This window comes from Ursus americanus, chromosome 33, assembly GCF_024610735.1.
Source record: "Ursus americanus isolate L20-20 chromosome 33, mUrsAme1.1.p, whole genome shotgun sequence".
Lineage (NCBI taxonomy): Eukaryota > Metazoa > Chordata > Mammalia > Carnivora > Ursidae > Ursus > Ursus americanus.
The window spans coordinates 6,634,874-6,658,983 of NC_142159.1; the positions used below are offsets into that span (position 1 = coordinate 6,634,874).

The 24,110-nt window shown below is 43.0% G+C and overlaps 1 protein-coding gene across 3 annotated transcripts in view; it reads right to left on the reverse strand.

Annotated features, from left to right (window-relative positions):
- Positions 1 to 554: 554 nt before the first annotated feature.
- ZBTB8A (zinc finger and BTB domain containing 8A) overlaps positions 555 to 24,110 on the reverse strand; it is a 57,715-nt gene continuing 34,159 nt past the window's right edge. For all 3 annotated transcript variants that reach the window (XM_045782369.2, XM_087858726.1, XM_087858725.1), the window contains 3 exons: positions 11,963 to 12,786; positions 7,525 to 7,694; positions 555 to 2,703 (listed from right to left, as the gene is read on the reverse strand). In XM_045782369.2, coding sequence (XP_045638325.2) covers positions 2,371 to 2,703; positions 7,525 to 7,694; positions 11,963 to 12,785 — 1,326 coding nt within the window. In that variant the 5' untranslated portion in view covers position 12,786 and the 3' untranslated portion in view covers positions 555 to 2,370. The remainder of the gene's footprint in view (positions 2,704 to 7,524; positions 7,695 to 11,962; positions 12,787 to 24,110) is intronic.

A 24,110-nucleotide genomic window follows, 5' to 3' on the forward strand; every position in this document is an offset into this window, starting at 1 on the left:
TTATGATACTAAAATGGTAGAAGAGATACGCTGTCTAGTTCGATGGACTCGATGGCTGTTTTGTGGGGAGAGCCTGATGCCGGTTATAAACAAGAAAGCATTATTTCAGATAAGGCTGTACAGGTGCTGGTGGCAGTGTGTTCCGTGGACTTTGCTGACATTCATGCTGATGTTTGCATGCAGAAGCGTAAGAGAACATTTAGATCACAGACTAACGTGCGTCAGAGCGTACACATGCACCGCCTCATTCCCACGAATAAAGCTCCAGTCACTCATTTTTCCTACTGGTTCCAAGGACTAAAAATCAGATAATGATTTTAAAGATGTTCCCATCTGGTGAGAGTAAAGAATGTCAAGGGCTCCCTCCCCCACTTGGATACAACTTAATTGTTCAGACTCCTGATTCAGGAATAGGCCTGTTGAGAGAACAGTGAACTCGGTGCATGCCATCCAGTCTTGAAGCAACTGGAAACTGACCATCAGGGGAATCTTGGAAAGGTCTCAGCATTAAGTACCATAAAACAAAAACAAATGGTTATTCATCTATTTGTAAAAAAAAAAAAAAAAAAAAGTTTCAGAAATTAACCATTTTAGCCCTCCAATCGGTATCAAGGACAATCAGTAATTAAAGAATAAGAAAAAATAAAATGAAAAGTATCATCTTGAGGGATGTCATGACATTTAGAAATACAGTATAATACATGGAGCCTCTATCAAAATTAAATTATATCGAGCTTAACTGTAATAATCTGAAGCACCCTTCAGGAAGTTCGGTTCTTCTGGGACTCAGATTTTATCTTCAGAACTAAAATAATGCTTCTCTGATTGAACTGTAATTTTAGACTGTTGCATAATTCATACAGGGGAGGAGTTTATTTTACTTTAAAGATTTTTTTTTTTTAAGTGATCTCTACACCCAACGTGGGCTCAAACTTACAACTCCCAAGATTGAGAGTCGTAGCCAGGAGCCCCTTACAGGGGAGGAGTTTAAACACACCTTTATGTCCTAGGAAAAAAGTTTGTTTTGAAAAACGATATAAACAAGATAAGAAAAATGCTTAAAGCATGTAAGAGAATAACTTGTTCAAAGAGTGTTATATAGAACATTTACATATAAATAACCTGACATTAAAAACATGTCGAGAGACACTGGAGGGACATCACTGAGCACTCCTGGATAACTCTAGTCCAACTTATTATGTGTTGTTGAAGCTTATTAAGTTCTTCTTTCATACTTTTTAATTCTAATAGGCTTCTTTTTCTAATTACTGCAGCTTGGTGAGGTCTGACTTTAATTCTTCGCCATTTCAGGAGACAATACGGGGAGAGACAGTTCAAAGAGGGCTGTTTAAAATCAAGACCTGTCCATCGCCAGTCCCACCACTGACACTTCCTGATTAATTTCCTCACTTGTAAATTAGAGACAGTAATATCTACCTTGCTGCTTAAGTGAGAAAATGTGTGAGAGAGCACTTCAGAAATAAACAGCAGAACAACAAATGTTAGAAATTACTGTTAAGAACTGATAACCTCCAGTTTTCTTGTTTATCATTTTTTGTTTCTTTGGGTATTTTTTTTTCCCTTAAGAGAGGAAGAGAATTCCATGGACAGATCTTCACAAACTACCTTGACTTTTAGGCAGTATTTGTTTCCTGCTTTAGACGATGATGTCTATATGTAATCTCCAGTCTGCCTCTATTTTAGGTTTTTGTTTTTTGGTAAACAATACTGACTACATAAGCGTCATCTTTAACTTAATGACAAAAAATTCAAATATGAACGGTTTCACACATTTTGGATTTGTTATCTGCCAAATCCTAAAACAATATCTAGGACATTGGGATACTGAAAGGTTGTTTTAGATCTGAAATTAATTAGATCTGAAATTAATAGAAAGACTTATTAGTTCAGTCAGGTAGGATCCCAGACCCTTAAATGTGCTCTTACCTGGTTCCCTGTGAAAATTCAATATTGGTAGTTTGTGTTTTTTGAAACACCTTGAAATTATTTTACATAAAGTTTGGTTGTGGTAAATTTATTTAAAATACTTTCTTTGAGAAAAGTTTGCTAAGTAGATCTTTCAATATTCAAAGAAAAAAGGTACCTCTGTAACAAAAGGAAGAGGATTAATTGTTCATCCATCATGCCAACTCAAGCTAGGTCTTTCTTTCCAGTGCAGCAACGTACTTTAGGGCGACAGAGTTCAGAATGGATACAACGACCTGTTCGGAAAGCATGCAAGTTATAGTAGGTCGTCACTTTTAAGTCAGTCTGATGCACTTGTGAACCAGACTCTGACCACGGAAAGAGAGAGATACAGGAAGTCAGCGTAAGTTGCAGACATGCCAGCTCTGTTGGTCCACATGTCAGCTACCTAATGTTGGGCTTTATCTCCTTCTCTTCTTCTTCTTCACTATCATCAACCTGCTGTATGACCAGATCAGCAGACCCGTCCTCTACGATCTCCACGTATGATCTATTCTCGTCTTCGCTCAAGTGCCATCTGGAATCCTTATCTCCATCTGATGGGGACATAAGGTGCTGTTCAGCTTCCAAATCGATGGGGAGGCTGTCTATGCCCACTTCGGCGAGGCACTCATTACACAGTCTGTAGCGCCTGGTTCCTTCCTGGACCACTTGCCCTGTTAGATCAGTCACGTGGCGTTTGCATTTTCTGCAGATTAATTTGCATGCCTGGTGAATCTGTGCAGAGATTGAAACAGTGATAAAAAACGATTGGTATGTCAACATATCAAAAGCAGCACAGTTGGATATCTAGGCACCAGTTCATAAACTTCAGATGTCCAAAGCCAAGCGCTAATATTAAATTAACATCTAATTATTAGAAAAAGATCACAGGTTTTGGTGATAAATTGACATCACAAATAAACACCACCTTTCTCTAAAGGATGGCTATAACGTTTTTATGATTAATAAAACATGCTTAATAATTTCACACATCCCTTAATCCAACAGTATTTTGATATCTGAGGTAACAAGGGACATCTTCCCAGAATAATAATAATAATAGCAAACATGTATCACACATACTATTCTAAGGACTTTATATACCTTTTTTCTCTCTCTTTCTTTTTTAAGATTTTATTTATTTATATGACAGAGAGAGAGACAGCCAGTGAAAGAGGAAACACAAGCAGGGGGAGTGGGAGAGGAAGAAGCAGGCTCATAGCGGAGCAGGGAGCCCGATGCAGGGCTCGATCCCAGGACGCTGGGATCACGCCCTGAGCTGAAGGCAGATGCTTAACGACTGAGCTACCCAGGCGCCCCAAGGACTTTATATACCTTGATTCTGGCAAGGGAGAAACCTTGTTTCACGTGTTAATTTATTATTATCAGCTACAGAAAGAAAAATATATTGTCCCAAATTTAAATTAATCAGAACATATTTTTGGATAGAAGGATTACTTGCCACTTCTATTAATGAAAGATGCTGTAGAAAGAGGACTAGACTAGGAACAGGAAGGCTTGGGTTCTAGCCCTGCTTTTATCATTTACTAGCCACGTACCTTGAAGCAAGTCATTGAAAACAATATAGACCTGCTTCCAGGGTGACAGGCACAATATTTAACAACTAGTAAGATGTGGGCACCACCCAAACGGAATAGAAGCCTGACAATCTAAATGGACATTGGTCGTAACAACAACTGTGGTGGTTCTGCTGTGTATCAGCCTATTATTATCCCTGAACACAACTCAGGTTGTGACGACCAATGAGTTAATACGTGTGAAGTGCTTTGGGAAAAAATTATAACTGATGAATAATTACATAATTATAGTTACTAATAAACCACTTTAACAGCTGTCAGAGCAGATTATGGGTTCTACTCTAAAAACTATTACAATTAATTTTATAATGTTGAATTAATATTTATGGCATATTCATTTAGATAAAATCAGAACAATATGGAAGTAGGCCACCAAACACAAATAGCCAAAAAACCCCAAGAAAACTAATGCAGTCTGATAAAATATCTAAGAAAATGTATGGGGCTACAACTCAGTATAGTTATTATTTTCTGCTTAACTGTTGACCTATCAGTCAGTAAATATTGAAAGTACACAGTCTGAATGTACCCTTATTGCTGCCGAGATAATAATGTTATGGGTATCGTGTGCGGTATTGTTTTTGTTAGAAAGTTCTGGCACAGACTTGTGTTTATCCCCATCCCCTCAATTCCACTATAATTACTAAGTCAAAGAAATTAAGGGAAACACTATAATGTTAAAATTGAAAATATCATCACAAATTCATTATTTAAAAAACATGTATCTTCTAGCTCTGTCCACTGAAATAATCTAGGAGGAATGGCACGCTAGCAACAGTAAGCACCCCAGGCATCCAAAGTTTGGTTTCTAATTTTACTCCCCATTAAAAGGATCCAAGTGTCCTTTGAGAAGTGGCTGATTCCAGGTTTGTGACAGGAAAAATACAAGGTGAGCCTAGGGAAATTTGAGGGCCAGAGAATAAAGCCACCTTGAATATTTAATGACGTTATGACAAAGGGAGACAAGAACCAGCTTCAAGTTGTCCTCACTGGACAAAACTGAAAATTTGAGTATCAAAAAGAATAATAATTGTTGTAGATCCAAACACAATGAACCAATGGAAATTCATGAGGCTGTATGCTATTAAAAAAAAAACAAAGCCTGGGGCGCCTGGGTGGCACAGCGGTTAAGCGTCTGCCTTCGGCTCAGGGCGTGATCCCGGCGTTATGGGATCGAGCCCCACATCAGGCTCCTCCACTAGGAGCCTGCTTCTTCCTCTCCCACTCCCCCTGCTTGTGTTCCCTCTCTCGCTGGCTGTCTCTATCTCTGTCGAATAAATAAATAAAATCTTAAAAAAAAAAAAAAAACAAAGCCAGAAAAAATTCATATTACCATTTGAAACTGCTATTAAATCAACTCTTTACTTTGAAAATGGATAATTAAAGGGAAAGAATTAAATATTTATCCTGTTTCTCCTGTAGTAACTGTATTTCAAAGTAACTGAAGCGTCCCAGGCGAGGAAGGAAAGTTTTACTTTATAGAATTCTAGCTAATAATGTAGAGGAAATGATAAAATTAGTAAATCATTCTACAATCCAAGTAAAATGAATAATTGGGACAGTTTATCAACTGATATTAATACCATTAAATGAATGGTTGATGGGGAAATGCATAATAGCAGAATGCCAAAATAGTTCCACACAGATTCCTTTCTTTTTTTTTTTATTTATTTTTTATTTTTTTTAAAGATTTTATTTATTTATTTGACAGAGATAGAGACAGCCAGCGAGAGAGGGAACACAAGCAGGGGGAGTGGGAGAGGAAGAAGCAGGCTCATAGCGGAGGAGCCTGATGTGGGGCTCGATCCAAGAACGCCGGGATCACGTCCTGAGCCAAAGGCAGACGCTTAACCGCTGTGCCACCCAGGCGCCCCCACAGATTCCTTTCTGATCACAAGGTGGCACCTTTAACTGAACAACAGTAGGATCACAGTATCATTACCCTAACTTAGTGACCAATCTTAACAATACGAATGATGGGTCCACCAGATATTAAGTGTCTCCTAATGTGACACATTATAAGATAAATAATTTTACCCTTGATGTGTTCTAGCCGAAGTATTTACATGAATCCATAAAGTCTTTATTTATTTATTTTTAAAGATTTTATTTATTTATTTGAGAGAGAGAGAGAGTGTGTGTGTGTGTGTGCAAGCAGGGGGAGGGGCAGAAGGAGAGGGAGAAGCAGACTCCCTGCTCAGCAGACAGCCCAAGAAGGGGCTCCACCCAGGGCTCGATCCCAGGACCCTGAGATCATGACCTGAGCTGAAGGCAGACGTTAACCGACTGAGCCACACAGGTACCCCTCCATTAAGCCTTTATCTATCTATTTATTTACTTATTTACTTATTTATTTGACAGAGAGAGAGCACAAGCAGGGGGAGTGGGAGAAGGAGAAGCAGGCTCCCCGCTGAGCAGGGAGCCCCATGTGGGGCTCGATCCCAGGACCCTGGGTTCATGACCTGAGCCAAAGGCAGATACTTAACCAACTGAGCCACCCAGGTGCCCTCCATTAAGCCTTTAGATAAAACATCTAGTTTATAGAAAATGCAGGGGGAAAGAGGAACAAGCTAAATGACACCAGTGAAAGCAAGCAGAGAACTTGAGAGGTAGGTTATTTTATAAAACAATTATCTTGGTATCTTCAGTCAGTCAGTGTTATGGAAATAAGAAGGGAGGCGGGGAAGACTATGCACTCTTAAAAACATATTTAAGGGACTTAACGATGAGATGTAACACAGGATCCTGCACTGGATACTGGTTTGGACAAACCGGCTATAAGAGGTATTGGGGGACTACAGGGAAATTTGAAATTGGACTGGATGTTAGATAGAATTTTATTGAGATGGAAAGGTAGTGATTGTTCACTAAAGACAGCAGCACAAACAGTATGATCTAATTTGGTTAAAAAAAAACCCCATATATATGCATGCGATAAAGTCTTAAGAATGGTAGTATCTGGGGACACCTGGGTGGCTCAGTTGGTTAAGTGTCTGCCTTTGGGTCATGATTCCAGGGTCCTGGGATTGAGTCCCAGGTCTCCCTCTGCCTGCTGCTCCCCCTGCTTGTGCATCTCCCCCCCACAAATACATAAATACATACATAAATTAAATCTTTAAATCTTTAAAAAAAAAAAGTATCTGGATGGTGAAAATAAAGTATTTTTATTTTCTTATTTTTACTTTTTATAATGCATATTCATTGCTTTTGTAGTAATAAAAGGTTGTTTTTAATTTTTAAAAAACCTAGCTTTATAAGGTTATTGAAGGTGCTCAGTAGTAACAGAACACGGATTTCAGAAAACATTTTTGCTTCAAGACGAACAGCAGAGTAATTCCAACGTCCCTACCTTAGTAGGCCAGTGTCCAGAGCCCTGAATAGCAAATTCCCTGAGATTTTCCTGACTGCTGACAGTGTGGTCCCTGACCGGAGTGGCCCTACTGCCCACCTTGTTCCCTTCTTTGAGGAGACTATAATAGAGACTAGAAAGGGGGTATAGTGGACAGAGGATGGACAGCAGAAACCGGGCTGAGATCCTACCAGATAAGCATTCAAGAACCACGAGCAGATGTGGAGTATCTGCAATGGTGACTCTGACCTCGAGATTCAGCTATCTTTAGCTTAATTGTCTTCGGCTCTTGACAAGACCGGTATACAAGAACATATTCGATCTTAAATGAACTAAAAACGGATATTCAAAAAAATAAATAAATAAAAAAATTTAAAAACAAAATGGATATTCAAACGAATATCTCCTACTTCAAGGCCTCAAAGGAGAATAAAAATATATCTATGTTAAATTATGCATGATGTGCAAAGTAAAACCATTAAGTTGGAAACATTTCTAATATAAAAGAGTGGTGTCTGCAAAGATTTCCCTCAGTAAATTAGATTATCCGAAAGCAGATAAGCACACACATCTCTTCAGAAGTAAAGTGACGAAAAATCATGTACGTACTGTTCGGAAATGGCTACTGAGGTGGTCCAGCCTGCTAAACCTTTTCCCACAGGCTTGACACGGATAGGGCCTTTCCCCTGTATGACAGCGAAGGTGGCGCTTGAGGTCCGCCTTCCGCTTCACCACGTGTGTGCAGTATGGGCACTTGAACCGCATCCTGGGCAGATCATCTGTGGGAGACAGTTTGATTAAGCCACTGCAAAGTTCATCACAGCAATCTAATTCATGAAGAATCCCAAAGGCGTTGGGGAGTCCGATCGTGGAAAGGCAGGAGAAAAGGAGAAGGAAGAAAAGTTATTAAGACTCGATTGTCCATGCAATCCTGAGTCCAGAACTGTAACTTCGGCCCGGGATAGATTTACAGAGTTGGGTTAAGTGTAGACTCTCCCACTTGTCTTCTCATCCAGTTCACTGGATTTGAAACATAAAAAGGTAGTGCTGGATTTTAAAACTGGAGATACAAAAAAAAGACAAAAACAAAAGACCTGGAGGTACAACCCAGAAGTATTTCATATTACAGCTTTTATTTTTATTTATTTATTTTTAAAGATTTTATTTATTTATTTGACAGAGATAGAGACAGCCAGCGAGAGAGGGAACACAAGCAGGGGGAGTGGGAGAGGAAGACGCAGGCTCATAGCGGAGGATCCTGATGTGGGGCTCAATCCCATAACGCCGGGATCACGCCCTGAGCCGAAGGCAGATGCTTAACCACTGTGCCACCCAGGCGCCCCTATATTACAGCTTTTAAGTAGTGAGTTTTATTTACACATTTTTATCCCCTTGCCTCTACTTTAAGTACACTTGTAATACTTTTAAAGGTGAAAAAATGTCAAGGATATTTAATTTTTTATTTTATTTCTTTTTAAAGATTTTATTTATGTATTTGATAAAGAGACAGACAGCCAGCGAGAGAGAGAACACAAGCAGGGGGAGGGGGAGAGGAAGAAGCAGGCTCCCAGCAGAGGAGCCTGATGTGGGGCTTGATCCCAGAACGCCGAGATCACGCCCTGAGCCGAAGGCAGACGCTTAACGACTGAGCCACCCAGGCACCCCTAATTTTTTATTTTAAAACTCATGTATTCAAGGGGCACCTGGCTGTCTCAGTCATTAGAGCATGTGACTCTTGATTTCTGGGTTGTGAATTTGAGCCCTACGTTGGGTGTAGAGACTAGTAAACAATAAATAAATAAATAAATAAATAAATAAATAAATAAATAAATAAAACTTAAAGTTTAAGTATATATAACTTAAAAAAAATAAAATAAAACTCATGTACTCAAGATGTTAGTTATGATTGGGGGCAAACTTCATCAATTTAATAGCTGTTGAACTCAGCTGTTCATTATTGAAGTTAGGTTTGCATAACCTACAATTATAAATGTACAGAGCCCAAATAGAGAAAAGATCACTCTTGCAGTTTTAAAATGCAACAAAGATTTCTCATTTTTGCTCTGTTGTTTCTGTACGTTTTGGTCAATGGTCAGAGCTCAGCAGGCCTTTCAGTAAGCTCTGTAACACGATACAATTTCATGTATTTTAAGGTTAGCACTACAGGAAAATGCAATTAGTAAAGATCCGCTGGTTGCCTCTTATTTTAAAGTATGTTATCTACAACCAAATTATTTTTTAAAAATGTATGTGACACCCCAGGAAATGTGAATATGGATCAGCTATTTACCGATGTTAGGGAACTGTTCATTTTGTTGAGGTACAAACTATGGGATTGTAGTGGTTGTTTTTTTTTTTTTTTTTAAGATTTTATTTATTTAATTGACAGAGAGAGCCAGCCAGTGAGAGAGGGAACACAAGCAGGGGGAGTGGGAGAGGAAGAAGCAGGCTCATAGCGGAGGAGCCTGATGTGGGGCTCCATCCCAGGACCATGGGATCACGCCCCGAGCCAAAGGCAGACGCTTAACGACTGAGCCACCCAGGTGCCCCTGTTTTTGTTTTTGTCTTTTTAGGACAACTTTATTTTATTTTTATTTTTTTAAATAGGCTACATGCCCAAATTGGGCTTGAACTCGCAACCCTGAGATCAAGAGTCGCATGTCCTGGTTTTGTTTTGGTATATTTTTAGGGGAGTGGAGGGGCAGAGGGAGAGGGAGAGAGAGACTCTTAAGCAGGCTGATTCATGCCTAGCATGGAGCTGGACGTGGGGTTCGATCTCACAACCCTAAGATGATGACCTGAGCTGAAATCAAGAGTCGGATGCTTAACTGACTGAGCCCCCGTCTTTTTTAAGACTACATTTTAGGGGCACATTCTGAAATATTTACAGATGAAAACGGATGTCTGCTATTTGCTTAAAAATAAAAAAGGGAGGGGGACACTTGGGTGGCTCAGTCGGTTAAGCGTCTGCCTTCAGCTCGGGTCATGATCTCAGGGTATGATCTCAGGGTCCTGGGATGGAGTCCCTCATCGGGCTCCTTGCTCAGCAAGAAACGTGCTTCTCCCTCTGCCTGCCGCTCCCCCTTCTTGTGCTGTCTCTCTCTCTCTCTCTGACAAATAAATAAATAAAATTAAAAGATAATAATAAAGAGAGGGGTTGGGAGTAACAATACAGATGTAACAATACTGGCAGTGAGTAGAAAGTTGTTCAAACTGGGTAAGGGGTACATGGAGGTGAATCATACTATTCTCTTTCCTTTTGTGTATGTTTGAAATTTTCCTAAAATAAAAACAATTTTAAATATATAATCTGAATCTTATGATCCGTAGGAGTTTCATCTTATAATTTTCCTTTAAATTCACATGTAAACTATTAAGCAAGTTTGCTACCTGATTAATTGGGGCAGAACTATGTGACATGCATTTCTTTTCTTTTTTTTTTTTTTAAGATTTTAAAAAATTTATTTATTTTGAGGGGCGCCTGGGTGGCTCAGTCGTTGGGCGTCTGCCTTCGGCTCAGGGTGTGATCCTGGCGCTCTGGGATCGAGCCCCACATCGGGCTCCTCCTCTGGGAGCCTGCTTCTTCCTCTCCCACTCCCCCTGCTTGTGCTCCCTCTCTCGCTGGCTGTCTCTATCTCTGTCAAATGAATAAATAAAACCTTTAAAAAAAATTATTTACTTTAAGAGAGAGCGTGAGCAGGGGGAGGGGCAGAGGGAGGGAGAGAATCTCAAGCAGACTCCACACTGAGCACGGAGTCTGACGCGGGGCTCGATCCCGCAACTGTGGATCACGACCTGAGCCAAAACTGAGTCGGCCGCTTAATCGACTGAGCCACCCAGGCACTTCTGAATGACATGCATTTCTAATTCCTGTTCTCTACTGCAGTCTTCCGACGGTGAGGGGTGGATTACTGGAACCGACAACCTACATAATCTGTGTGCATTTTTACTACTATCATAAAATCGGGACATCTCCCATTGCTGCATACAGGATTTCAGTGTCAGTGTTACGGGTTGTGTGTGGTATTTAAATTGTCTTTATATCTCAATAAAACCAGATGTAGTCCAATTTCTTTTAAGTCTTGGGTCTGTGAACCTTTGTAAATATGCATGGCTGCCCTGTTTAACTTTTCTGTATAAAAATTCTCCTCCTGGGGCGCCTGGGTGGCTCAGTCGTTAAGCGTCTGCCTTCGGCTCAGGGCGTGATCCTGGCGTTATGGGATCGAGCCCCACATCAGGCTCCTCCGCTAGGAGCCTGCTTCTCCCTCTCCCACTCCCCCTGCTTGTGTTCCCTCTCTCGCTGGCTGTCTCCCTCTGTCAAATAAATAAATAAAATCTTAAAAAAAAAAAAATTCTCCTCCTGAGTGAATACTCAGAAAAAAACATACAATGTAAAGTGAAAATATGCATCTTAGGGATTGAACCATTTAGAAAAGAGTTATAAAGGCTTAACAGTAATCTAATCATCTGCTGACACAGGTTGGGAAAATCTTGGGCTTTGAACTCTACTGTTTTGACTGTTATTTAATGTATCCTTTTTTTTTTTTTTAAAGATTTTATTTATTTATTCGACAGAGATAGAGACAGCCAGCGAGAGAGGGAACACAAGCAGGGGGAGTGGGAGAGGAAGAAGCAGGCTCATAGCGGAGGAGCCTGATGTGGGGCTCGATCCCGGAACGCCGGGATCACGCCCTGAGCCGAAGGCAGGCGCTTAACCGCTGTGCCACCCAGGCGCCCCTTTTTTTTTTTTTAAGTAGGCTCCATGCCCAATGTGGGGCTTGAACTCAGGACCCTATGATCAAGAGCTGCGTGCTCTACCACCTGAGCCAGCCAGGCATTCCTAGCCAATATTATTTTTTAAATTAGAAATTTAAATTTATGTTTTATGAACTAAATTTCACTAGAGGAGTGGAACTTAAAAAAAAAATCACTTGGTTCAACTGCCCATAACACTTCAAAGTAAGGGCATGTTGAGACAGGAGTGATTTGTATAGGAGCCTTAGAACCTCATTGAGGGGACAGATTTTTTTTTTTTTTTTTAGAATACCTGGGAAGCTTCTGGATGTGACATCGGATCCTGGACCATACGGATAGCCAACAGGAGTAGAGTCCACGTCAGCCTCAATCTGTGCTTGGTCTTCGGACTGGGAAACGTGGCTGGAAGAATCGGACGTCCGTGCTTCTCGTTTGCTTGACTTATAATGAACAACTTCAGAAGGCTGTGACAGCCGCAAATGTTTGGACTTTTTAATGGAATCTTTCCTTTGTTCGTGCTTGGTCAAAGGCTGTGGGGTATTCCTTTGGGAGGGTGGATGGTAATTATACTTACTCCACGATTTTCCACTGACTACACCTGTTCCTTGATCTGAGCTTAGGTGAGAGTGTGGAGAACTGCTTTCTTCTTGCCAGCCACCGCTATAAAAGGAGGGGCGCTCGATACCATTGGAATTGGCATCTTTGTCGGAGAGACTGAAATAGCGATCTTTTTCTTTCTCACTAATGTCCAGTGAAGATTTAATAAAGGTCTTACATACGCTAATGACATCAGTCATCTGAAGGAAACTAGCGGCTGACATCACTTCTATGACGTTCTGGCCAGTGAGGGACAGTTTGCCGGAATAGACGAAGTCCAGGATAACCGTAAAAGTGTCAGGGGAGAAGGCCTGGAATGTAGCTGTGGTTGGCTGACTTGTCTCCTTAGAATTCTGAGAAAGGAGCATCTTGAAGTAACCACTGCTCGCAAACAAGACATTTCGATGCGCTTTGAAGACCTTGCCTTCAACCAGGATGCTGCAGTCACAAAAGACGTCTTGCCGGCGCTGCTCATTCAGCTGCTGCAGGAGGTGGGACTGGTGGGAGGAGATCTCCATTCTGGAGACGAAAAGACACGTGGTTACCAAACCGAAGCGACGCGGCTTTTCCCAGCAGACTCGACCGAAACAACCATCAGAAGCCTCCCTCGTTTCCACTGAAACCACTTTCCTCTTAGCGAATAGAGTCTCTGAGACACAGAAAATCACTTAGTAACCGAACTATTAGTTATGTGATTTTTGGACATTATTTGTTCAGTCACCAACCTTTCCTGAGCATCTGCTATGAATCAGGCCTCCGGCTCCGCGCTGGCTTCCTGCGCTCCTGCTGGGTTCAGTCTAGAGGGGGATCAGCCACTAAACGAACACTCACATCAAGTCACAAAGGTCTGGTTAAGTGCAAAGACAGCAAGAGGGTGCTGTGGGTGGAACAGAAGCGTAAGCCACTTTAGACTGGGATGGAGAGGCTTAGGGACACCTCTCTGAGAAGTAACGTTTAAGCCGGGACCTCGAAGGCACACAGGGATTTGCTAGGTGAAGAATGAGGGGAAAGATGACTGATTCCAGCAAGATGGTGATCTAGAAAGTACTGAAACTCTCCTGCCACAAATCTCTGGAGATGCTGGCTAAAATATAACCAAACCTTTGTTTGTTTGTTTTAATTTAAATACAGCGCACTATTGGTTTCTGGGGCAGAATTCAGTGGTTCCTCACTTATAGACAACACCCAGTGCTCATCACTTAATGAGATGAGAGCAAGTGCTCTCCTTAATCCCCATCCCCCATCCAGCCCATCCCCCACCCGCCTCCCTCCATCAACCCTCAGTTTGTTCTCTATCGTGAAGAGTCTCTTATGGCTTGTCTCCCTCTCTCCTTTTTTTCTTTTCCCCCTTAAAATATAACCAAACGTTTTAAATGTATGGCCAGGCTCGCAAGAAAATGAGAAATCCCTGGATGCCAGCCGTGGAGAAGGAGTAAAGCCAGGGCAGCAAGATGGCTTCCGGTTTTTCTCGGTGACAAGTTGGAATCCTCTAAGGACCATGACCTTAATGAAGAAAGACTAGTAAACTTTGCCCATAAATCCTGGGAAAAAACAAAGTTTGTCTTTGCGGGGCTTTTGTTGGGGAAAGAAAAAAAAAAAAAGTACCTAGGTGAGACATCAGACCCAAGGTTGTGCTTTCTGAGGTTCTGGGAGTCCGAATTTATTTTACCTGTTTGGTGTGAGAAACCTCAAGGTGAAAATTTACTGTGGAAATTAGTCCCGGGCTGGTGGGGCCCATGGAGCACCTGGCAGAAACCAATGCAAAACTGCTTAGGAGGGTCGCTCTCAAGACCCAGGCCAGGTGGGAAATAATCTCTGCTTATGCTGAACTCAAAATCATTCCCCTCTTTACGTAAAGTGGATCGTTTCCAGTATTGTACCATCATGATGTCTATTATCTCCTGTCTTACGGACAAGCAACAAAACCTCCCTTGATTTCACACCCACCTCTGGCTACAATTCATTTCTCTCTCTCTCTCTCTCTCTCTCTCTCTCTCTCTCTCTATATATATATATATATATATATATATATATATATATATATATATTATTCTAAGTAAACTCTACACCACTTGTGGGCCTTGAACTCACAACCCTGTGATCAAACGTCACATGCACCACCGACTGAGCCAGCCGGGTGCCCCAGGTTATGACTCATTCCTCTGCTCCCTTCACACAAAATTCATTGAAAGAGGTTGTTTGTTTGTTTTTGTTTTTTTTGTTTTTAAAGATTTTCTTTCTTTATTTGAGTGGGGGAGGGAGAGGGAGAGAGAGAACCTCAAGCAGACTCCACACTGAACGCAGAACCTGATGTGGGGCTCGATCCCATGACCCTGAGATCATGACCTGAGCCAAAATCACGAGTTGGACGCTCAACCAACTGAGCCACCCAGGCGCCCGGAAAGAGTTTTCTGGTTTGCTCTTTCCATTTGCTGTCCTCGCTTCTCCTGTTCTCTTTTGATCAGCTTTCATCCCCAACCATCACGATCATTTTTTAAAAAAGATCATTAGTAACTTGCATGTCAAATTCAGTGATCATTTCTTTGTCCTCATTTTACTGAGGCAGTGGGTCATTCTCTTCATCCTAAAACACTTTCTTCACTTGATGCCAGGACACCACTGCTCCATGTTCCTCTCCCGTAGGCTGGCTGCTCCTTCTCGGTCTCCTTTGCTGGTTCTTCATTTTCCTAACCTCCAAGTGCTGGGGGATTCAGGACATGCTACCCCAAAATATGGCACCTTGGCATACTGAATATTTTGAAGGAGTTTGAGAAAACAGCAGAAGCAGAAAGTCCACTCTGATCCCCCCTTCCTTCTCCCCTGCAACTAAAATAACCCTCAGGTGAGAGGTGCTCTCCTGATACCCAGAGGAAAGAGTATCCTTATCTCAGAAGACAAAGGGACGCTAAAAAGAATCTGAACGAACAGGCTTTGCCGAGCTTCCCCGGTTACTAAATTTCTCTCATACTCCTTAAGCTTCCATATTGCTCCATGACTGTTCACTCTTCATGGAACCCCGCATAAAAATATACTCAGGTCTGGGGTGCCTGGGTGGCACAGCGGTTAAGCGTCTGCCTTCGGCTCAGAGCGTGATCCTGGCGTTATGGGATCGAGCCCCACATCAGGCTCCTCCGCTATGAACCTGCTTCTTCCTCTCCCACTCCCCCTGCTTGTGTTCCCTCTCTCGCTGGCTGTCTCTCTCTCTGTCGAATAAATAAATAAAATCTTTAAAAATATATATATATATACTCAGGTCTAACTGATTCTTCGGTCTTCATCTCCTTATAAAGGCGTCTGTGTCATGTAAAACTTCTATTAACTAAATTTGTATGCACTTCTCATGTTAATTTGTCTTTGTCAGTTTAATTTCCAGACCCAGCCAGGAAGAAGGTCAGGGAAAAATCTTCCTCCCCCCTACCACTGGAATGCCCCGGGCCTCAGGGCTCAGACCTCTTCTCTACTTAGACCATTCCCTAGGTGAGCCCATCTAGTCTCATAGCTTTAAATACCATCTTTGAGCTTATGACCCACAAAAAAGCCTCCAGAGGCTCTGCATCCACACTCAAGTTCTCACGACCTCAAAGGCCCTCCCTGATGCGCGTCCGCCCCGTCCAGGGATCTTTCTGCCCGCATCTCCCCTGCTCTATCCCTCCTACATTGCATTCTGGCCACAGAGACCTCTGCTCGTTCCTGAACATTCAAGGCCTATTCCTGCCATGCAGCCTTTGTCCTTGCCATTCCTTCTGCTCGGGAATTCTTCTCCCAGATACACACATAGCTCGCATTCTCACATTTTCAGGTCTCTGTTCGAATGTCACCTTATCAGAGCACTTTCCTTTGCCATCCTATATAATCGCCCCTTCCGCTTATTTGTTTGCTGCTTTCTCCTACTAGAATTTAAGGGAAGAGAGCGGAGACTTTGCCTTCTTCACTTATGTATCCCCAGCTCCTGGCGCAGCAGCTGAACACACGACACATGCTCAGTGTTGCTGAATGTGCATCAAACATATTAAAACATACAAGGAAATCGTTCTTTATGAAAAAGGATCAGCAGGCAGAGCAAAGAGGAGAATCAGAACACCAACAATTTTAGAAAATAGAATAAAAATCTAATAGACTATAAAATAAGTATGTTTAAGGGACGCCTGGGTGGCTCAGTTGGTTAAGCATCTGCCTTCGGCTCAGGTCATGATTCCAGGGTCCCAGGATCAAATCCTGCATCGGGCTCCTTGCTTGGTGGGGAGCCTGCTTCTCCCTCTGCCTGCCACTCCCTCTGCTTGTGCGTGCTCTCTCTCTCTCTCTCTCTTTGACAAATAAATAAAATCATTAAAAAAAATAAGTATCTTTAAGATGGCCAAAGAGATAAAGGATATAAAGAGTAGCATATAGTTGGTTTTTAAAAATATTTTATTTTTATTTATTTGAGAGAGAGAGAGAGCACGAGCGGTGGGGAGGGGCAGAGGGAGAGGGAGAAGCAGACTCCCCACTGAGCAGGGAGCCCCACACGGGGCTCCATCCCAGGATGCTGAGATCATGACCTGAGCTGAAGGGAGATGCTTAACTGACCGAGCCCCCCGGCGCCCCAAGAGTAGCACATAGCTATAAGCATAGACACTGATTTGGTAGCTGGATCTGGGATTCTGGCTCTACCACTTAACAGCTGCATGACCCTGGGCAATTTATTTAACCTCTGTTATCCATTTCCTTATCTGTAAAATGGAACAAAAAATATTTATTTCATAGGATTATTGTGAGGATTGAATGAGTTAATGTACACATAGCACTCAAAACGACATGTAATAAATGTTAACCATTCTCCTTTTGCTTTACTATTATTATCCAAGAAAAGAAACTTGGGGGGGGGGTTGAGGTAGGAACCAAATGGATTTAATACACGAAAAATGTAATCCACGAAATTAAAACAACTTATGTTGCAAGACGGTTGCCCCCTCTCCAGCCTGATGTCCACACTCCTGGCAGGAAGAAGAGGAAAAGACAAAAGACAACTACCAACCCAGCCTGTCTTCTTTTTTTATCAGAGGGAAAAAAAGCTTTCCTGGATGCCTCACCCAGAGGACTTACACTTGCAACTCAATAGCCAGACCGTGTCACCTGGTATTTAAGTGTATACTCCCATTAACCGTATATATCAACTACTGCTTCTCATCTTCGTCAGTACTTAACATTACCAGACTTGTTAATTTTGCCCATCTTATAGATATGCAATGGTATGTCATTGCTTTTATTTGTGTGGATTGAACAGTTAATGTTTATTGACTGATTCGGTGAACTGCTTGCTCATTACAATGTTGTTAACTAACACTGTGTAACAATTAACTACAAAAAATAATGTTACACAGTAATTTATGTAGCTCACAAGCCTGGGCGTTGGCTGATTTAGGGTGGACTTGTTAGGACAGCTCTGCTGATCTTGCCTGGGCCCACTCACATACCTAGGAGTCAGCTGATTCTGGGGTGGCCGTGTTACTACATGGTCTCGTATCTTCCTCCTGCGACCGGCTGGCTGGCCTGGCCAATTTCTTCTCACGACAATGCCAAAAGGGCAAAAGACCAAGTGGAAATAGATGAAGCCTCTTAGGGCTTAGGCTTGCAACTGGCACACGGTCACATCTACCCTACTGTAATGGTCTCAAGGAAATCACAGGGCCAAATGTAAAGTCAAGAGAAGAAGAAACACCTTCTGCCCTGTTAGTGGGAAGAACTGTGAAGTCACACAACAAAGGGTGTGAATATTGGCAGGGGGTGAAGAATGGGGACAGTTACACTATCTACACAATATCCTTTCTTATTTTTCAAGTCGGGTGGTTGGTTTTTTCTTATTTATTTATAGGTATCCTTTAAATACCCAACATTCTAATCCTTCATCAAGTATACGCTTTGTAAATATCTCCTCCCAGTGTGTGGTTTGATTTTTTAACTTCATTTAGGGTGGTTCTCATTAAAAAGAAACTTTTAGTTTTAATATAGGCCAATTTATCAATCTATTAATGTGTTTTCCATAACTTGTTTAAGAAATTCTTGTCTCTAATACAACTAGTACAAACTGCATGAAGTTGCCAATATTCAACTGTTTTGACCAATAGATGGTAATTTCATACAGTTGACCTAAAATCTCGATTTAAAATGAACTGGTGAGGGGCGCCTGGGTGGCACAGCGGTTAAAGCGTCTGCCTTCGGCTCAGGGCGTGATCCCGGCGTTACGGGATCGAGCCCCACATCAGGCTCCTCCGCTATGAGCCTGTTTCTTCCTCTCCCACTCCCCCTGCTGTGTTCCCTCTCTCGCTGGCTGTCTCTATCTCTGTCAAATAAATAAATAAAATCTTAAAAAAAAAAATAAATAAAATGAACTGGTGAAAGGGAAAAGTATGTATTTTTGTATTAACAGAAGAAGCTATACCTATTTAAAAGCTGTTATTTGCATTCTTTCAGTGGATGTTTTGTGTACCAGCCTCTTATACAATTTCCCTTTTGTTTACTCATTATTCTATTCTCACTCCTCCCTCTTTTCTCTCAATACCTTTTTCTGGTAATTACTCCCCAACTTTTCTTTCTTTCTTTCTTTCTTTCTTTCTTTCTTTCTTTCTTTCTTTCTTTTTTTTTAAGATTCCATTTATTTATTCGACAGAGAGAGACAGCCAGCGAGAGAGGGAACACAAGCAGGGCGAGTGGGAGAGGAAGAAGCAGGCTCCCAGCGGAGGAGCCTGATGTGGGGCTCGATCCCGTAACGCCAGGATCACGCCCTGAGCCGAAGGCAGACGCCCAACTGCTGTGCCACCCAGGTGCCCCGCAACTTTTCTTTCTTTCTTTCTTTCTTTCTTTCTTTCTTTCTTTCTTTCTTTCTTTCTTTCTTTCTTTCTCTTTCTTTTTTTTTAAGATTTTATTTATTTATTTGACGGAGAGAGAGAGATAGCCAGAGAGAGAGGGAACACAGGCAGGGGGAGTGGGAGAGGAGGAAGCAGGCTCCCAGTGGAGGAGCCTGATGTGGGGCTTGATCCCAGGACTCTGGGATCACGCCCTGAGCCGAAGGCAGACGCTTAACGACTGAGCCACCCAGGCGCCCCTCCCCAACTTTTCTTAAGAGGATTCCCCATCATCTCTTTTAGTTTTTAGGTTTGGGAGATACTGACTCGACTCATCACGCCAGAGGCCAACCTGTGACCCAGATCTGACAAATCAGAGCACTGCATTCCCACGGCCAGTAACTGGCTTGGGGATGGACGCACCAAACAAGGCAAGCAAAGGAGGTTGGGTTAAAGTGAATCTAGCATTTTTATTGGAGCAACCGGAAAAGAAGAGGACTCCGGTGTTGATGGAAGCCTGGAGCTATCGATCACGGATGGACTGCCACCATGACAAAGCCTACATGAGAAAGGAGCAGCCCTGAGGAAAGCAGAGAGGAGAAAGAGAGAAAGGCCAGATCCTACTGACATCATTTTGTTCCCTAGGCTGGTCATTTTTTTTCTGTAAAGGGCCAGAGACAGGAAATACTTTACGGCTTACAGGTATGAGATTATTATTTATAATAAATATATATTTTGGACTTTGCCTATGGTTCCTGGCTCAGAGCTCCCCAAACCCTTGTAATTTCCTAAGCAATAAGAGCAACAGGAGCATCTTTTGTTCTAAAATTTGGTCTTTCATCCTCAGTTTATGAAGTCACGTCAGAGCCATAAAGGTGCCGTGGGTGTCTTGCTATTCACCGTGAAGTCCCGTTCTGCCACAGCCGAGTTTATGTTAAGGAGGCGACTCTTGGAAGGCCCCTAGGATGCAGGGGTGGGGATGGGGTGTGCCAGGGAAACCAACCATTAGATTAGATTTATTAGACCAGAGGGTTGGAACTTCCAGTCCCTCCCCATGACCTCTGGAGAGAGACGAGGAGCTGGAGGTTGAAGGAGTCACCAATGGCCAATGACTTAATCAATCACGCCTACATAATGAAGCCTCCAGAAAACCCCAAAAGGACACAGGTCTGAGAGCTTCCAGACTGGCGAACCAGAACCAGAATGCATCCACTTGCTGGCCCCAAATTCCGTGGGACATTAGTTCCTGCATTTGGGATCTTGCCCTAGGTCTCTTCATCTGGCTGTTCATCTGTATCCTTTAATATCTTTTGTAATGAACTGGAAATGTAGTGAGTAAACGGGTCTCCTCAGTTCTGTGAGCCACTCCAGCAAACTAATCGTACCCAAGGAGGGGGTCCTCTGATTGACGGCGTCGGTCAGAAGCACAGGTGACAACCTGGCCTAGCGCTGGGCATCTGAAGCAGAGAAGGACTTGTGGGACTGAGCCCTTAACCCGCCAATCTGACGCCATCTCCACAGAGGTAGTGTCAGAACGGAGCTGAATTAGTGTTGGAGAATTGCTTCATTTGCAGGGAAAACCCACACATCATAGTGGGCCAGAGGTCTCTCTCTCTTCACCACTGTATTACTCAATTCTGCCACTGTAGCACGAAAGTGGCCACAGACAATAGGAGAAGCGATGGGTACGGCAGTGTTCCAATAAAGCTTTATTTACAAAAATAGCCACAGGCTGCCTTTTGCCAACCCCAGCCCTAATCCCAGCCATGTGTTTGGATACATCTATCCTTGCACTTTTCAGTTACCTGACCCAATAAATGTCATTTTTCTTAAGCCAATATGAGTTGACTTTCCTTTTGTTGGTAACCAGAGAATCCCAATTTGTAAGTTATTTCTAAAGATTCTGAATTCTTTGATAACTTTCATCTAATTATTAGTGCAACTTTTCTTTAAAATCTACTCCTAACTCTGAAAGGAACCAAAGTTGGTTTCATAGAAGAATGATTCACTGATGTCCAAGACATTGCCTGCTCTTCTTCAGACGTGAAAGTGTTATAAAAACACTAACTCTATTCTTAAAAGTTTTAGTGAAAAGCTAATTCCTTGGGGGGAAAATGGATTTTTTTTTTTTTTTTTTAGTTTAAGTTTCAATAAGAATTTGCTCTCCAGGCAATTCATAGACGTTCGAAGTAAGCATCAGTATTATTAAGTGTTGCCAACAGTAGTCACTGTGTGCAAATTTAAACAGGCTCCTAACTGAGAGTTGATAGGGAGTGGGAGGATGTTTAACAGTGAAAGCAAAGTGGGAAATTGTCTCCTGACTGGAGAGACCTGAGCACCGCTTTTGACAAGCAGATGGAGAACCAGGAGCTCTGAAGAAGGCTGAGGCCTGGGGGAATGGCCAGCAGCGACTGTGTCAAAGGGCAGTCACAGGACTATTCCCTAAAGTGAAATACCCGCAGGCAGCTGCATTCCCAGTGCCGGATACTCCAGCCCGGAAAAGGAGGCTAGGATTCCAAGACAGGATTAAGAGTAAGTTTAAGAGGCTTAATGAAAAGACTCTGATAGATAAAAGGGAAAAGACAACTCACATGCCCGCGGACACACACGCGGGACCACGACCAGGTAGCGCACGTATGACGGGGAGAGCCAGAGAACAAACAAGGGTGACTCCAGGCTGTAGGGCGTGAGTACGGGCTGAGCGGAGGTCCCGTCTGCTGAGATGGGGAAGACTAGGAGAGGAACCTGCGGGGACTGGTCTCTGCAGCTCAAGTTTGGACAAGGTTCAGGTGTCCTGTTATCCATCCAATAAGAGATAAAGGGTGGGCGTTTGGATGTAAGAGTAGGGTTGAGGAAAAAGGTCCAGGCTGGGGATGTGAGACTGGGAATCGGCATTTGGATGGTATTTCAAGTCATGAGACTGGATGGGACTACCAAAGGAGGCAGGCCGTGTGGAATAGAGGTGAGCCCCTGGCCCTCTGACAAAGACACCCGAGGAAAACCAGAAAGCCAGGAAGACATCCTGGAAGTGAGAAAAGCATTTCAAGGAGAAAGGGCAATCAGCTGTGTTTGCTTTGGTAAGACAGCGACTAAGAGTCAACCACTGGATATATCAGTGGGGTGTGTGTGTGTGTGTGCGTGCATGTGTGTGGCGTGTCTGTGTCTCTGTGTGTGTGCATGTGTGCACCTGTGTTCTGCGTGCGTGTGCGTGTCTGTGTTAGGGTGGGTTTCAGGGAGAATGGGATGAAAGGAACAAGTACCCACAACCCCTCACGGAATTTTGCTGTGAAGGGAAAGAATAAGGGAGACAGTGAAAGTAAGCAGAGGTGTGGTCAACACTGAGAAGAATTTGAATATTTTGGAAAGAAAAAAGTACCTGAAGAAATAAATTTCCAGATAAAGCAGGGAGGAATGAGCCTGAGAACATACTAGAATGGTTATCACTGGAAAGGATTAGTGAGGGGTAGGAGGAGAGGGCACCTTCTTCTTTGCAACAGGAAGAGAAAATGAAGTGTACCGATCTCGAAGGAGATGAGATCAGAGTTTATTTCAGATGCCTTTGATCTCTAAGTAAAATAGCATTACTTGTGAAAATGATGAGGATATGGGAAATATGGTAGAACTACAGTAGTGAATATAAAAATGTGTATCTGATGGGGCGCCTGGGTAGCTCAGTGGGTTAAGCATCTGACTCTTGATTTCGGCTCAAGTTGTGATCTCAGGACGTGAGATCAAGCCCCAAGTTGGGTCCACACTCAGCAGGGAGTCTGCTTGGGATTCTCCCTCTCCCTCTGCCCCTTGCCCCTGTGCACGCGCGCTCTCTCTCTCTCCAAAATAAATAAATAATGTGTATCTGATTTTTTAAAAAATGTGTATCTGATTGCTAATCTACTCTGATTTATACTTTCCACTTAAATCACAAGATTAAAGTATAACAGCATGAGCTCAGCTTACAGAATAGTGATGTTCAGTAACTAAGGGATTTCTACTGGGGAAACGGTGGACTATAGCGACTGCCGGGCAGGAGAAACTGCCATTTTTCTTTAACCTACCCATCTAGGGCTGAGTAAGTTTTTCCTTGCCCTTGTAAGGAAGCAGGGCCCTCATAACTTAGGCAACTGATTTTGGTTTCTGTATCGGTTATTTACCTATTGTTTTTAAGCCCCCAAACTGCCTTTTTATTTTTTATTTTTTTTTAAAGATTTTATTTATTTATTCGACAGAGATAGAGACAGCCAGCGAGAGAGGGAACACAAGCAGGGGAGTGGGAGAGGAAGAAGCAGGCTCCTAGCGGGGGAGCCTGATGTGGGGCTCGATCCCATAACGCCGGGATCACGCCCTGAGCCGAAGGCAGACACTTAACCGCTGTGCCACCCGGGGGTCCCCAAACTGCCTTTTTATATTCTGCTCTGTTCGGATGGGGCTGAGAGGGTGCAAACTACATGACCCAGGCTCTCTCACCAGCTGGCTTCCTGCAGGCTATGGAAAATGGGACCCAGAGGACCAGAGGAAGGGGGACACTTCCCGCTCTAGCTCTGCCCACGGCTGGCGGTTGCCGGATAGCAGCAGGCTGGCATGGCTGTGGACGACAGCAGCTTGGGCGGATGCAGAATCCTTCTGGAGGCTCCAGCTCTGATCGAAGCGGTATGTCTTCAGCGGATCCAGGTCTGGCCGTGTCTCCAAAAGCGCAGCAGGAGTTACACGCTCGTGGGCTCCAGCTTGAAGGAGCATCAGCAGCTTGCGACCCCGAGTCTCATTCCCCCCTTTCTTTTTGTTCCTCCAGCCCCCATCCTCATCTGTGCTCTTCCACACCTTCCCACACCTGTATAATTTCCAGTACTGGGTTATCTTTGTCTAGAATATCTAGAATGGCTTCTATTTTCTGGGTAGGACTCTCCCTATATCATCTCAGTTATAGAAAAGGTCCCAGGAAATAGACTCTCTAAAACTGGGTTTGGGGCTTGGTTTGCTGACTGTTTTGAGCTTGAATAGAATGATGGCCCTACTACCACTAAAGAAGGC